The sequence below is a fragment of the Amblyraja radiata genome, chromosome 26 (genome assembly GCF_010909765.2).
Source record: "Amblyraja radiata isolate CabotCenter1 chromosome 26, sAmbRad1.1.pri, whole genome shotgun sequence".
Classification (NCBI taxonomy): Eukaryota; Metazoa; Chordata; class Chondrichthyes; order Rajiformes; family Rajidae; genus Amblyraja; species Amblyraja radiata.
Window position 1 is genome coordinate 35,005,962 of NC_045981.1, and position 16,638 is coordinate 35,022,599.

Here is a 16,638-nt window from a genome sequence, read left to right on the forward strand (position 1 = left end):
ACTGAACCCCCAATACCGTGTGCTTTAAGTTTGTATACTAATCTCTTATGTGGGACCTTGTCGAAAGCCTTCTAAAAGTCCAGATATAACACATCCACTGGTTCTCCCTTATCCACTCTACTAGTTACATCCACGAAAAATTCTATAAGATTCGTCAGACATGATTTACCTTTCATAAATCCATGCTGACTTTGTCCAATGATTTCACCACTTTCCAAATGTGCTGCTATCCCATCTTTAATAACTGACTCTAGCAGTCTCCCCACTACCGATGTTAGACTAACTGGTCTGTAATTCCCCGTTTTCTCTCTCCCTCCCTTTTTAAAAAGTGGGGTTACATTAGCTACCCTCCAATCCTCAGGAACTACTCCAGAATCTAAAGAGTTTTGAAAAATTATCACTAATGCATCCACTATTTCTGGGGCTACTTCCTCCAGTACTCTGGGATGCAGCCTATCTGGACCTGGGGATTTTACGGCCTTTAATCCATTCAATTTACCTAACACCACTTCCCGGCTAACCTGGATTTCACTCAGCTCCTCAATCTCATTTGACCCCCGGTCCCCTGCTATTTCCGGCAGATTATTTATGTCTTCCTTAGTGAAGACAGAACCAAAGTAGTTATTCAATTAGTCTGCAATGTCCATGTTCCCCATGATCAATTCACCCGTTTCTGACTGCAAGGGACCTACATTTGTCTTAACTAATCTTTTCTCTTCACATATCTATAAAAGCTTTTGCAGTCAGTTTATGTTCCCTGCCAGTTTTCTTTCTTAATCTATTTTCCCTTTCCTAATTTAGCCCTTTGTCCTCCTCTGCTGGACTCTGAATTTCTCCCAGTCCTCTGGTAGGCTGCTTTTCTGGCTAATTTGTATGCGTCATCTTTTGTTTTGATATTATCCCTGATTTCCCTTGTTACCCACGGATGCACTACCTTCCCCGATTTATTCTTTTGCCAAACTGGGATGAACAATTGTTGTAGTTCATCCATACAGTCTTTAAATGCCTTCCATTGCATATCCACCGTAAACCCTTTAAGAATCAATTGCCAGTTTATCTTGGCCAATTCATGTCTCATACCCACAAAGTTACCTTTCTTTAAGTTCAGAACCCTTGTTTCTGAATTAATTATGTCACTCTCCATCCTAATAAAGAACTCAACCATATTATGGTCACTCTTGCCCAAGGGGCCACGCACAAGACTGCTAACTAACCTTTCCACATTCCTCAATACCCAGTCTAGAATAGCCTGCTCTCTCGTTGGTTCTTCTACATGTTGGTTTAGAAAAATATCCCGCATACATTCCAAGAAATCCTCTTCCTGAGCACCCCAGCCAATTTGATTCACCCAATCTATATGTAGATTGAAGTCACCCATTATAACTGTTTTACCTTTGTTGCACGCATTTCCAATTTCCTGTTTGATGCCATCCCCAACTCCACTACTACTGTTAGAAGGCCTGTACACAACTCCCACTAGCGTTTTCTGCCCCTTAGTGTTTCGCAGCTCTACCCATATCGATTCCACATCCTCCAAGCTAATGTCCTTCCTTTCTATTGCGTTAATTTCCTCTCTACCCCAACGCTACCCCACCTCCTTTTCCTTTCTGTCTATTCCTCCTGAATATTCTCTGATTCAAGATGGCGTCGCGTGCACAACGCGAGGCTCTGCGTCTCCACAGTTTTTGCAAGTTAGTAATTTTCTGGTTAATAGTTACAGTAGTTTTCGCTCGGAACAGTCGAGCGAAGACTTTGTATGGCCGTCAAGAACTACTGGATCTCGGTCTTCTCTGTACAACCAGTACACTAGGCGACTTCCAACTACTGCCGGAGATCACCAGGACACCGCGGTCTAATGTGCCAGCTCCTCCGACAGGAAGTGCCCGGAGGCGGCGCAGAGACCGCAAACAAAGACGTGGGAAGCAGGGAGGCTATCGGGCTAGGCTAAAGCTAAACCCTCACCAGCCAGCTCTGCCCAGCATTTTCCTCGCCAATGTTCGGTCCCTGGTGAATAAAATCGATGAACTACGGCTGCGGATCACCTCACATAAACGGATCGCTGACTGCAACGCCGTGGTCTTTACTGAAACATGGCTTAACGACAACATCCCGGACAACGCCATCGAGCTGGATGGGCGCACTTTCTTCAGGGCCGACAGAACAGCGGAGGACTCCGGTAAGACCAAGGGCGGCGGGCTGTGCATTTATGTGAACAATTCATGGTGTACGGACGTTGTTATGATTGGTAGTCACTGCTCTGCTGACCTGGAATACCTGATGATAAAGTGCAGGCCCTTCTATCTGCCCAGAGAATTTACATCGATTGTTATCACTGCAGTCTATGTACCTCCGGACGCTAATGCCAGGCTAGCAATGGATGAGCTGCAAGCTGCTATCAGCAAACAACTAACTGCACACCCAGAGGGGGCTTTTATTGTTGCGGGTGATTTTAACCACTCCAACCTTAAAACTGTACTCCCCAGGTTCCATCAACATGTCTCCTGTCCAACCAGAGGAGACAATATTCTGGATTTAGTATACACTAATATTACTGAAGCCTACAAAGCCCTCCCCCACCTGGGACAGTCTGACCACCTCTCTCTGTTCCTACTCCCCAAATACACACCTCTCATCAGACGTGTGAAACCAACCGTGGCCTGAAGGGGCTGTCTCTGTACTACAGGAACAGTTTCAGCAAACAGACTGGAGTCTGTTTGCCACTCAGGACACCTTTGACTTAGTGGAAAGTGACTTGACCAAAGATCCTATAGCGGAGCAAGATGGATTACTCTCACGCAAACGTGTAGTACGCTCATGGGCGGATTCATGGGCGATTTAATGACTCATTTTAGCAACCTGCCCCCGCCATCTTGTTCCGCCATTTTGCTCCGCCCTCTTGCTTCCGGCCAAAGATTGGATCCGCAGCGGGGAGAAGGAGTGCGCGGCCCGGGGCAGCGGGGAGAGAGAGTGCGCGGCCTGGGGCAGCGGGGAGAAGGAGTGCGCGGCCCGGGGCAGCGGGGAGAAGGAGTGCGCGGCCCGGGGCAGCGGGGAGAAGGAGTGCGGGGCAGCGGTGAGAAGGAGTGCGGGGCAGCGGGGAGAAGGAGTGCGCGGCCCGGGGCAGCGGGGAGAAGGAGTGCGGGGCCGGGGGCAGCGGGGAGAAGGAGTGCGGGGCCCGGGGGCAGCGGGGAGAAGGAGTGCGCGGCCCGGGGCAGCGGGGAGAAGGAGTGCGGGGCAGCGGAGAGAAGGAGTGCGGGGCAGCGGGGAGAAGGAGTGCGCGGCCCTGGGCAGCGAGGAGAGAGAGTGCGGGGCAGCGGGGAGAAGGAGTGCGGGGCCCGGGGGCAGCGGGGAGAAGGAGTGCGGGGGCCGGGGCAGCGGGGAGAGAGAGTGCGGGGCAGCGGGGAGAAGGAGTGCGGGGGCCGGGGCAGCGGGGAGAAGGAGTGCGCGGCCCGGGGCAGCGGGGAGAAGGAGTGCGGGGCCCGGGGGCAGCGGGGAGAAGGAGTGCGGGGGCTGGGGCAGCGGGGAGAGAGAGTGCGGGGCAGCGGGGAGAAGGAGTGCGGGGGCCGGGGCAGCGGGGAGAAGGAGTGCGGGGCAGCGGGGAGAAGGAGGGCGGGGCCCGGGCAGCGGGGAGAAAGGAGTGCGGGGCCCGGGGGCAGCGGGGAGAAGGAGGTGCGGGGCCCGGGGCAGCGGGCAGAAAGGAGTGCGCGGCCTGGGCAGCGAGGAGAGATGAGTGCGGGGCAGCGGGGAGAAGGAGTGCGGGGCCCGGGGGCAAGCGGGGAGAAGGAGTGCGGGGGCCGGGGCAGCGGGGAGAGAGAGTGCGGGCAGCGGGGATAGGAGTGCGGGGGCCGGGGCAGCGGGGGAGAAGGAGTGCGCGGCCGTGGCAGCGGGAGAAGGAGGTGCGGGGCCGGGGCAGCGGGGAGAAGGAGTGCGGGGCAGTGGGGAAAAGGAGTGCGCGGCCCGGGGCAGCGGGGAGAAGGAGTGCTGGGCCCGGGGCAGCGGGGAGAAGGAGTTCGGGGCAGCGGGGAGAAGGAGTGCGGGGCCCGGGGCAGCGGGGAGGAGTGCGGGGCCCGGGGCAGCGGGGAGAAGGAGTGCGGGGCCCGGGGCAGCGGGGAGAGAGAGTGCGGGGCAGCGGGGAGGAGTGCGGGGCCCGGGGCAGCGGGGAGAAGGAGTGCGGGGCCCGGGGCAGCGGGGAGAAGGAGTGCGGGGGCCGGGGCAGCGGGGAGAAGGAGTGCGGGGCAGTGAGGAGAGAGAGTGCGGGGCAGTGGGGAGAAGGAGTGCGCGGCCCGGGGCAGCGAGGAGAGAGAGTGCGGGGCAGTGGGGAGAGAGAGTGCGGGGCAGTGTGGAGAGTGAGAGTGCGGGGCAGTGTGGAGAGAGATTGCGGGGCAGCGAGGAGAGAGAGTGCGGGGCAGCGGGGAGAAGGAGTGCGGGGGCCGGGGCAGCGGGGAGAGAGAGTGCGGGGCAGCGGGGAGAAGGAGTGCGGGGGCCGGGGCAGCGGGGAGAAGGAGTGCGCGGCCCGGGGCAGCGGGGAGAAGGAGTGCGGGGCCCGGGGCAGCGGGGAGAGAGAGTGCGGGGCAGCGGGGAGGAGTGCGGGGCCCGGGGCAGCGGGGAGAAGGAGTGCGGGGCAGCGGGGAGAAGGAGTGCGGGGCCCGGGGGCAGCGGGGAGAAGGAGTGCGGGGCCCGGGGCAGCAGGGAGAAGGAGTGCGCGGCCCTGGGCAGCGAGGAGAGAGTGTGCGGGGCAGCGGGGAGAAGGAGTGCGGGGCCCGGGGGCAGCGGGGAGAAGGAGTGCGGGGGCCGGGGCAGCGGGGAGAAGGAGTGCGGGGCAGCGGGGAGAAGGAGTGCGGGGCCCGGGGCAGCGGGGAGAAGGAGTGCTGGGCCCGGGGCAGCGGGGAGAAGGAGTTCGGGGCAGCGGGGAGAAGGAGTGCGGGGCCCGGGGCAGCGGGGAGAAGGAGTGCGGGGCAGCGGGGAGAAGGAGTGCGGGGCCCGGGGCAGCGGGGAGAAGGAGTGCGGGGCCCGGGGCAGCGGGGAGAGAGAGTGCGGGGCAGCGGGGAGGAGTGCGGGGCCCGGGGCAGCGGGGAGAAGGAGTGCGGGGCCCGGGGCAGCGCGGAGAAGGAGTGCGGGGCAGCGGGGAGAAGGAGTGCGGGGCCCGGGGCAGCGGGGAGAAGGAGTGCGGGGCCCGGGGCAGCGGGGAGAAGGAGTGCGCGGCCCGGGGCAGCGGGGAGAAGGAGTGCGGGGCCCGGGGCAGCGGGGAGAAGGAGTGCGGGGCCCGGGGCAGCGGGGAGAAGGAGTGCGCGGCCCGGGCCAGCGGGGAGAAGGAGTGCGGGGCAGCGGGGAGAAGGAGTGCGCGGCCCGGGGGCAGCGGGGAGAAGGAGTGCGCGGCCCGGGGCAGCGAGGAGAGAGAGTGCGGGGCAGCGGGGAGAAGGAGTGCGCGGCCCGGGTCAGCGGGGAGAAGGAGTGCGGGGCCCGGGGCAGCGGGGAGAAGGAGTGCGGGGCCCGGGGCAGCGGGGAGAAGGAGTGCGCGGCCCGGGGCAGCGGGGAGAGAGAGTGCGGGGCAGTGGGGAGAGAGAGTGCGGGGCAGCGGGGAGAAGGAGTGCGGGGCCCGGGGCAGCGAGGAGAGAGAGTGCGGGGCAGCGGGGAGAAGGAGTGCGCGGCCCGGGGCAGCGAGGAGAGAGAGTGCGGGGCAGTGGGGAGAAGGAGTGCGCGGCCCGGGGCAGCGAGGAGAGAGAGTGCGGGGCAGTGGGGAGAGTGAGAGTGCGGGGCAGTGTGGAGAGTGAGAGTGCGGGGCAGTGTGGAGAGAGATTGCGGGGCAGCGAGGAGAGAGAGTGCGGGGCAGCGGGGAGAAGGAGTGCGCGGCCCGGGGCAGCGGGGAGAGAGAGTGCGGGGCAGTGGGGAGAGAGAGTGCGGGGCAGTGGGGAGAGAGAGTGCGGGGCAGTGGGGAGAGAGATTGCGGGGCAGCGAGGAGAGAGAGTGCGGGGCAGCGGGGAGAGGGAGTGTGGGGCCCGGAGCAGCGGGAGAGGGAGAGCGGCATAGGAGGGGGGGAGACATTTTAGTGAGGGGGCAGCGAGGGAGTGCCGGGGGGGATAAGGCCTAGTGTAAGTGTGTGTGAAGTTGCGGGAGGTTTACAATGTTTCTTATTTACAATGTTTCTTATTTAATGTCCCTTGTCTAGTCTGAAATAAAGTTCATTATTGGATCAGAAGAAATATAATTGTGTGTGTTATATGATTATATACATTTATATAATTTTCATGTATGTGTGTTTATAAACATTTTATTCTTTAACAAGAATTAACAGAATTATGAACTAACAGAATTATGAATCTAACCCTATATCACGCACAAAAAGTTCCGCAATGTCAATCACCCTGCGAGTCGGGTCGGTTCCGGTTACTACAAAATCAACTCAAACACTGCTTGTGAACCATTTAAAAAGAAATGATTTAAAAAACATTAAAAAAGACAATTACCAGAATCAAATGTTATTGTTGACAAGAAGTATGAACTGACAGATTTATGAATCTAAGCCACACAAAATGTTGCCCCACAACATTGATTACACTGCGAGTCGGGTCGGGTCAGGTAGGCTCAGGTTACTAAAATGGGCGTGGAAAAATGCCCATGATCCCCTCCATAGCGTACTACACGTCAGTCCATTGCATTTCGCAGGAGTAGCCTATCTTGCTCCGCTATAAGATCTTTGGACTGTGTTAAAGTGGACATTAGTGACTTGACTGTGTTAAAGTGGACATTAACACATACATCTCATCCGTTTTGGACTACATAAAATTCTGCACCGACAACGTCACAACCCACAAACAAATAAAGACCTTCCCTAATCAGAAGCCGTGGATGAGCAGAGGTCAGACTCTTGCTGAAGGCTCGCGATGCCGCTTTTAGATTTGGCGACGCTGAGGGATACAGCTCATCCAGGGCCAACCTGAAAAAGGTAATCAGGAGCGCAAAACTCAAATACAAACGGCAGATCGAGGAGCATTTTCAAAACAACTCCGACTCCAGACGCATGTGGCAAGGCATCAAGTCCATTGCCGACTACAATAATGTTAACCCCTCCCCCCCAGACAACGCCTCCCTTCCTGACGAGCGAAACTACTTCTATGCTCGCTTTGATCGGGACAACAAAACACCAGCCATCAAAGCTGCCCCACCCCCGAATGAACAACCCCTCAGTCTCTCCACCTATGCTGTACAAGGCGCACTGAGCAAAGTGAATGAGCACAAAGCTGCCGGCCCCGATGGCAGAGGGAGGTGGTGATGCCAAGTCCGCTGAGTTTGGTGATCAGGACATGTGCTGGACAACTATCCCTGGTCTTCACTGACATTTCCAATCTGTCACTGGCCCAGGCTGTCGTCCCTACTTGCCTCAAGACCTCAACCATTGTGCCAGTGCCCAAACAGTCAGCTTCAGGGAGTCTCAACGACTTCCGCCCAGTGGCACTCACCCCCGTCATCGCGAAGTGCTTTGAACAGCTGATCTTGGCTCACCTCAAAGCCAGCCTCCCCCCCACACTGGACCCCCATCAGTTTGCCTACCGGCCCAACAGGTCTATAGAGGACGCCATATCTGCGGCCCTACACTCTGACCTGACCCACCTGGACAACAACAACTCCTACATCAGGTTGTTGTTTATCGACTTCAGCTCCGCATTTAATACTGTCATCCCCGCCAGCTTGATCACCAAACTCAGCGGACTTGGCATCACCACCTCCCTCTGCAATTGGACACTGGATTTCCTCACCAACAGACCACAGTCTGTTAGGATCAACAACCTCACCTCCTCCACTCTAACACTGAACACCGGCGTGCCACAGGGCTGTGTGCTCAGCCCTCTCCTCCCTCTTCACCCATGACTGCGTCCCTAAGTATGGCTCCAACGCCATCATAACATTTGCCGATGACACCACGGTGGTAGGACTGATCAGGGACAACAAATCAGCCTATAGGGAGGAGGTCCAGAACCTGGCAGCCTGGTGTACCAATAACAACCTCGTCCTCAACTCAAAGAAGACGAAGGAAATCATCGTTGACTTCAGGAAGACCAGAGGTGGCAGACATACCCCCATCCACATAAACGGGACTGAGGTGGAGCGCGTCTCCAACTACAAATTCCTCGGGGTACACATCTCAGAGGGTCTGTCCTGGTCCCTCAATACCACCAAACTGATCAAAAAGGCGCAGCAGCGCCTTTACTTTCTGAGGAGGCTTAAGAAAGCTCACCTGTCCCCCCAGATCCTGTCCAACTTCTACCGCTGTACCATCGAAAGCATCCTGACCACCTGCTTCACGGTATGGTACAGCAGCTGCACCACAGCTGACAGGAAGGCACTGCAACGGGTGGTGAAAACCGCTCAGCACATCATCGGTGCCCTGCTCCCTGCCATGGATGCCCTCCACCGCAAACGGTGTCTGAGACGGGCCGGGAAAATCATCAAGGACCCCTCTCACCCTAACCATGGACTATTTGCCCTCCTCCCATCAGGGAGGCGGTACAGGAGCCTCAGGTCTCACACAAGCAGGCTGAGGAACAGCTTTTTCAATAACACCATTACACTGCTGAACTCACAGTCCCGTCGCTAGCTATCTTTTATACTCTCCCATTTGTATACATTTATTTGCCTATGTACCAGTTTTATTCATGGTTAACCAGTATTTTTATTTCTACTATCTTGCACTATGACCAGACGCCAAACTGCATTTCGTTGTACCTGTACTCGAATTTGTGCAATGACAATAAAGTTGAATTGAATTGAATTGAATTGAATATCCCTGGATGTTCAGCTCCCAGCCTTGGTCACCCTGGAGCCATGTCTCCGTGATCCCAACTATATCATAGTCATTAATAACTATCTGCACATTCAACTCATCCACCTTATTACGAATGCTCCTTGCATTGAGACACAAAGCCTTCAGGCTTGTTTTTACAACACTCTTACCCCTTATACAATTATGTTGAAAAGTGGCCCTTTTTGATTTTTGCCCTAGATTTGTCTGCCTGCCACTTTTACTTTTCACCTTGCTACCTATTGCTTCTACCCTCATTTTACACCCCTCTGTCTATCTGCTCACACATTTAAGAAACCCACCATCTCTTATTCTCTGTTTACTATCTTTTTCTTCTTTCCCCCCTACATGTTGGGTCTGAGTGCTTCCCTTCTGTGCCTCCTGCCTCACACACTGTCTACTAGTTTTCTCTATTACAGCAGTGCTTTGGCAGGATAGATTAGAGGGCTCGTCTAGGGAGGCTATTTGGGTGGAACTAAGAAATGGGAAAGGTGCAGCAACACTTATAGGGGTGAATTATAGACCGCCTAATGGGGAGCGAGAATTGGAAGAGCAAATATGTAAGGAGATCGCAGATATTAGTAGTAAGCACAAGGTAGTGATTGTGGAAGATTTCAATTTTCCATACATAGACTGGGAAACACATTCTGTAAAAAGGCTGGATGGTTTGGAGTTTATAAAATGTGTGCAGGATAGTTTTTTGCAGCAATACATAGAGATACCTACTAGAGACGGGGCAGTGCTGGACCTCCTGTTAGGAAATGAGACAGGTCAGGTGGCAGAGGTATGTGTTGGGGAGCACTTCGGGTCCAGTGATCACAATGCCATTAGTTTCAATATAATTATGGAGAAGGTCAGAACTGGACCAAGGGTTGAGATTTTTGATTGGAGAAAGGCTAACTTTGAGGAGATGCGAAAGGATTTAAAAGGAGTGAATTGGGACATTTTGTTTTATGGGAAGGATGTCGAAGAGAAATGGAGAACATTTAAAGATGAAATTTTAAGAGTACAGAATATTTATGTCCCTGTTCGGTTGAAAGGAAATAGTAATAATTGGAAAGAGCCATGGTTTTCAAAGGAAATTGGACACTTGGTTTGGAAAAAGAGAGAGATCTACAATAATTATAGGCAGCATGGAGTAAATGAGGTGCTTGAGGACTATAAAGAATGTAAAAAGAATCTTAAGAAAGAAATTAGAAAAGCTAAAAGATATGAGGTTGCTTTGGCAAGTAAGGTGAAAGTAAATCCAAAGGGTTTCTACAGCTATATTAATAGCAAAAGGATAACGAGGGACAAAATTGGTCCATTAGAGAGTCAGAGTGGACAGTTATCTGCAGAGCCAAAAGAGATGGGGGAGATATTGAACAATTTATTTTCCTCGGTATTCACCAAGGAAAAGGATATTGAATTATGTGAGGTAAGGGAAACAAGTAGAGTAGCTATGGAAACTATGAGATTCAAAGAAGAGGAAGTACTAACACTTTAAAAAAAATAAAAGTGGATAAGTCTCCAGGTCCTGACAGGATATTCCCTAGGACATTGAGGGAAGTTAGTGTAGAAATAGCAGGGGCTATGACAGAAATATTTCAAATGTCATTAGAAACGGGAATGGTGCCGGAGGATTGGCGTACTGCGCATGTTGTTCCATTGATTAAAAAGGGTTATAAGAGTAAACCTGACAATTATAGACCTGTTAGTTTGATGTCAGTGGTGGGCAAATTAATGGAAAGGATACTTAGAGATAATATATATAAGCATCTGGATAAACAGGGTCTGATTAGGAACAGTCAACATGGATTTGTGCCTGGAAGGTCATGTTTGACTAATCTTCATGAATTTTTTGAAGAGGTTACTAGGTAAATTGATGAGGGTAAAGCGGTGGATGTTGTCTATATGGACTTCAGTAAGGCCTTTGACAAGGTTCCACATGGAAGGTTTGTTAAGAAGGTTCAATTGTTGGGTGTTAATGGAGGAATAGCAAGATGGATTCAACAGTGGCTGAATGGGAGATGCCAGAGAGTAATGGTGGATGGCTGTTTGTCAGGGAGGCCGGTGACTAGTGGGGTGCCTCAGGGATCTGTGTTGGGTCCACTGTTGTGTCATATACATCAATGATCTGGATGATGGTGTGGTAAATTGGATTAGTAACTATGCAGATGATACTAAGATAGGTGGTGATGTGGATAATGAAGTAGATTTTCAAAGTCTACAGAGAGATTTAGGCCATTTGGAAGAGTGGGCTGAAAGATGGCAGATGGAGTTTAATGCTGATAAGTGTGAGGTGCTACATCTTGGCAGGACAAATCAAAATAGGACATACATGGTAAATGGTAGCGAATTGAGGAATGCAGTTAAACAGAGGGATCTAGGAATAACTGTACATAGTTCCCTGAAGGTGGGATCTCATGTAGATAGGGTGGTAAAGAAAGCTTTTGGTATGCTGGCCTTTATAAATCAGAGCATTGAGTATAGAAGTTGGGATGTAATGTTAAAATTGTACAAGGCATTGGTGAGGCCAAATTATAGGAAATATGTCAACAAAATAAAGAGAGTACAGAGGAGATTTACTAGAATGTTGCCTGTGTTTCAGCAACTAGGTTACAGAGAAAGTTTAAACAAGTTAGGTCTTCATTCTTTGGAACGCAGAAGGTTAAGGGGAGACTTGATAGAGGTCTTTAAAATGATGAGAGGGATAGACAGAGTTGACGTGGATAAGCTTTTTCCATTGAGAGTAGGGAAGATTCAAACAAGAGGACATGATTTGAGAATTAAGGGACAGAAGTTTAGGGGTAACATGAGGGGGAATTTCTTTACTCAGAGAGGGTACCTGTGTGGAATGAGCTTCCAGTGGAAGTGGTGGAGGCAGGTTCGATTTTATCATTTAAAAATAAATTGGATAGGTATATGGACAGGAAAGAAATGGAGGGTTATGGTCTGAGTGCAGGTAGATGGGACTACGGGAGAATAAGTGTTCGGCACGGACTAGAAGGGCCGAGTTGGCCTGTTTCCGTGCTGTAATTGTAATATGGTTATATGTTCTGTTGTGCTGAAGCAAAGCAAGAATTTCATTGTCCCATCATTGACACATGACAATAAACTCTCTTGAATCTCTTGAGAAAAAACAAAAAGCCTAGATCCAATGTATTCAGCACTAGATCTCCTAGTCAGTTATAGTTTTACATTTGAGGCATGTGACAATTTTTGGTTCAATTTTTCAGATGGACATAATTAATTCAGTTCCGATTAATTAATATTTATTCTGAAGAAGGATCTTGACCCGAAACGTCACCCATTCCTTCTCTCCAGAGATGCCCCCTGTCCAGCTGAGTTACTCCAGCATTTTGTGTCTATCTTTGGTTTAAACCAGTATCTGCAGTTCCTCCATATATAATTAATTCCGTTTTATAAAAAGCTGTCTGTAATTACTGTTGGAATACAAGCACTTTATTATTCAGTGTTATCACCAGGATAATTTAGCACACAAATAGGAAAAACATTGTAAGACAGAAAAATCACAAATACGGAAGCTTTAATGCTCTTCCCTTACACTTTGAGACAAGCTCACCATTCATCTCTCGAATTGCACGCCGTGACAACTAGTATTTCAGCCTGGTTTAATGATTAAGGCCCGCAAAAACAAATGTCCTACTAAACTGACAGGCTTTCCACAATTGAAGCTGATGAAGCACGGAGATTGTACTCAGGAATGTAGAACACGTGGGATAACACTATTCTATAAACACATCACCCATCTTCCCTCTCTCACACACACACACACACAGTTCAAATTAATCAAATAAGCACGCAGCAAATAATATTAGAACAGGTATATGGAAGCTCAGAATACACGTAAAATATGAAAAACCTACATTCATTTCCATTAATATCAAGTCTGGAAAATAAGATTGAATAAGAGAACCTTCAATCAAAAATCACAGCACTCCTGTGACAGTACCCCTCCCCTTGAATTCCGAACACTTCACTATTCCAATATTAACACTAATTGCGTGCCTCCTTCAGTATTGAACAAATTCTAATTGTCTGTATTACGACAACCAGTTAGCCACAAGAAGACAACATATTTCACAGATATCTTCATATGAAAATATATTAAAATCAGGTAAAGTTGATCAGGCGATACATAGGTACATACACAATAGGAGCAGGAGTAGGCCATCCGGCCCTTCTAGCCAGCACCGCCATTCAATGTGATCTTAGCTGATCATCCACAATCAGTGCCCAGCTCCTGCCTTCTCCCCATATCCCTTGATTCCGCTAGCCCTGAGCTCTATCTAACTCGCTTTTGAATGCATCCAATAAATTGGCCTCCACTGCCTTCTGTGGCAGAGAATTCCACAAATTCACAACTCTTTTGATAGTCAACACTGCGACAGAGAAACGATTTAAGCACTTTACCTGATAGGGCTTTGGTTAGAGGTGACAGGAAGCATTTCTGCTTTGTAGACGCCATTTGCTTCTGAGGACCAGTGTATCCGTTTTGGGGTTGATACATGGACTGGGGTTCCCAGACAGTCCCCGGCAATGGGCTTATTTAGTGTCTGACAATGGATAGAAACATCTCTTTGCTGTCTAAGGCTTTGCCTTGTAACTCTGCAAGTTTCACTTGATCGAGTTGTTGCTGGATCAATATGCGTTAAATGTCTCGATTCTGATGTGTCCACAATTGGACCAGATTCCTTCTCTTCACCATCAATTACATTTTTACATTCTGCTTTTCCAAAGTCTTGGGAACGTTTTCTGCCTTTTAGCTTTTTCATAATTGTGTTTCCACGGTTTTTTAATTTCACCCTGGAATCTTTACTGGTTTGGTTTGACATAACAGGCGTAACAGATTGCTCATTTTCTTTCTCTTGGCTACCTTCTTCTGCTGCTGCTGCATCAGTTGGTGCTAATCCTTCCTTTGGGTCTCTAGGCTTCTGTGTCATCTTCTTGACCCCGCTTTTTGCCAGTTCCGTGGAAGGGGGTTGCCTGAAGGCATTCATAAACTGTTCCCTCTCGACACGACCACATTTGATCTTTACAGGAGTCTTGTCAGTTAAGTCCAACACGCACAACTCCAGCTCTTCCTCAGCTATCACAACGTTGGATCTTCTGGGAGGTGCTGGGTCAGCACCGTCTGCAGAATGTGGGCTTGCAGCCTGGTGCTCAACCGCTTCATCTTCAGGCTCGACCTTCTTACGCAGAAAGATCGATGCTATCCTGTGCCGTTTTACTTTGGAAATGCGTGGCAAGGTAGACACAGGATTGGGATGAATCTGGACATGGACAGTCACGATTTTAGGAGATGCTGTCTGAGGTATTGTTAAGTCTGCATTTTCTACTAGACTGTCAGACTTACAACTCTCCTGGGCTACTTCCGAATGGAGCCCAGCCCCTTTCTCAACCAAAACCTCCTCATTCTCCTGGTTCTTCATAAAGTCCTCAAATGACACAGTGACAGTGCTGTTGTTCAGGGAACTAGTCTCCTCATCAGTTGGGTTCATATTTGTCTCACCGAAACATGTTCCTTGATCTTCAATGACCACAAATTGGGATGCCATGGTACCTTCACTGCTGCTTTCACAGCAATCATTCGCCACATTCTCAACGTCCGACAGTGCAGGAGAATGCACCTCTTTATTTCCAAACTTTTGTTTCCGTGACTTCTTCGAAGGGTTGACAGATTCTTTACACTGTCCCTTTCTGGCCCCTGCTGCTGTCTTTCTTTGCGCAGCGGTGTCGAGATCAAAAGAATCATCCTCCTTGTCGTCTTCAAACAGTTCCTGGCTCTCTGCACAAAGCTGAGCGATCAGTGCGGCTGTATCACTGCCAAGAACGCCGACACCAGATCTCACGTCGCACACTTCTATAACACTCGAGCTGCTGGCATCACTAATTTCAGCCACCGCATTGCGCTCAGAGGCCACAAGCCTATCGCTTAAGTTAACTCTTTTACCAGACAATTTTCTCTTTGGGGGTTGATGCTTGCCTTCCAAGTCCGTTGTTAATTCCTTACTGTTCACAGATATTCCCGCTGAATGTTTTTCTTCCCATTCAACTGTTGTTGGTGAAGCAACGTGTTGTCCACTTTGAGTTTTCTTGAAGTAATCAAGTATGTTGCTGGATTTGGGTGATGGAGAGGATGCGTCAACCGATTTGGACACCGGTGAAAAGTAGCTTCTGATTGTGTTTGTGGGGGAATCCTCAACGTCCTTCCTTTGCTTCTTACATGGCTGCAAAATAAATGTAATCATGTTTCATACCATTAATCAACATTTGTTGTAAAAACGCAAGTGGATAAGTGACTTGAAAAGTTACTGCTCAGTTAATAATTAGACTTCAGCAGGTCATCCAAAAATTAAATTCTATTACACTTGACAAGGAAATCCTCTATACTTTCTAGTTGTTCTTTACTCCTGGTAATTCGCTCTACTATTTGCATTATTAAAGCAATAAATGACCCAGGCACAGATGTGGCAAGAGGTACTTGGTAGGACAAGTGGTTAGATAGTTTGGTTGTATGCTCCTTCTGTCATTAATGTCAGGCTTTTTTTTAATGTTCCTAACAAATGGACTCAAACTTCACAACATTTGAACCGTTTTCTCTGTTCACCCAGTTATCTGTCATGAAGGAGCTAGGAACAGTGTCTGTTGTCAAATAGTGCAGCCTGCTAATTCAATGCCTGGATTATTTGCAGTCCAACCCAACCAGTGTTTTAAGCAAAGCTTCAATGGTGGGGAGTTGTTTAAGAAGGAACTGCAGATGTTGGAAAAATCGAAACACTTTTATCTACCTTCAATGGTGGGGATGTTGGTTTGTGAGACAACAATGACATTGGTTCACATATCCTGCCAGTGGGGAGGGATCGTCCACAGAAATACTGGTGACATTTCATACATATTTTGACCTATCTGTTATAGGTAATTGAATCCAAATATAATAAACTGGTAACATTGACAGTATTCTCATCTAAATATACATCTCTCCAACAATATCACTTTCAAAATGCACAACACCTTGATCCATAACGGTTAAGAATTTGTTATAAAGATCAACAAAACAGATTCTCACCTGATCATATTCCTCTACTGTATCAGCCATAGCAAGAATCCCAACCATATCAGCAAACTCTCCCCTTATCACTCAGAAACCTACGGGGTACAAGCCAGGAGCATTTGACAAGAGTTAGATTTTCGAGAATCATTCAAAAAATGTTGGCTTTAAATGATCATGTCATGTTGCATTCGATTATTGAATGTTGTGACTTCAAGGGACGACAAACGATTGGGGCTTCTCTCAAGAGTAAAACGTGCCTCTGAGGGATATTGACAGATTTTAATTCATGTTGAAAGCCACATACTCGCCTTAAGAGCCCTGGGGTCGATGGCCGTGGACCCACATCTCGTTGCCCCTCACACATTTACACCGACAGCGGGCCCACTGGATGGGAATCCTATCCTTTCCTTTCCCCCCTCCTCTCCTCCCCAGTAACTGGCTTTTAGAATGAAATGAAAAAGCCGTCAATTAGACGGCCTGGATTTTTCACGGGCAATATAGTGAGATTTCGGCGGCGGCGGCGGATCGTTTTCTGTCACCGGCCCGCTCGCCTCAAGACGCGGGGCAGAAGCGCCTTTGAAAGAGGCGCCGAAAGCGTCTCGGGCCAGCGAGAAATGGCGCCAATCCGCTCTGCCCTTTCACCCCCCGCCCACCCGGCCAATCACGTCGCGCCTTGGCCACCCGCTGTCAATCACCGGCCCAGAGCCCGCCTTCCGCGACCGCCCATTGGTGGAGATTGTCCCCGCCCTCCGTTGGCATACGGTCACCGATTGGATGAGGCGCCTGT

The 16,638-nt window shown here is 50.2% G+C and overlaps 1 protein-coding gene across 2 annotated transcripts in view; it reads right to left on the reverse strand.

The window, feature by feature from the left end:
- Window positions 1–16,466, reverse strand: part of atad5 (ATPase family AAA domain containing 5) — a 73,671-nt gene extending 57,205 nt beyond the window's left edge. Inside the window, exons 1-3 of one of the 2 annotated variants that reach the window (XM_033044660.1) lie at window positions 16,160–16,466; window positions 15,867–15,946; window positions 13,211–15,027 (exon numbers count right to left, since the gene is read on the reverse strand). In XM_033044660.1, the coding sequence (XP_032900551.1) occupies window positions 13,211–15,027; window positions 15,867–15,914 (1,865 nt within the window). In that variant the 5' untranslated portion in view covers window positions 15,915–15,946; window positions 16,160–16,466. Of the gene's footprint in view, window positions 1–13,210; window positions 15,028–15,866; window positions 15,947–16,155 lie in introns of both variants that reach the window. The other variant, XM_033044659.1, reaches the window with a different exon arrangement.
- Between the last annotated feature and the right edge of the window lie 172 nt (window positions 16,467–16,638).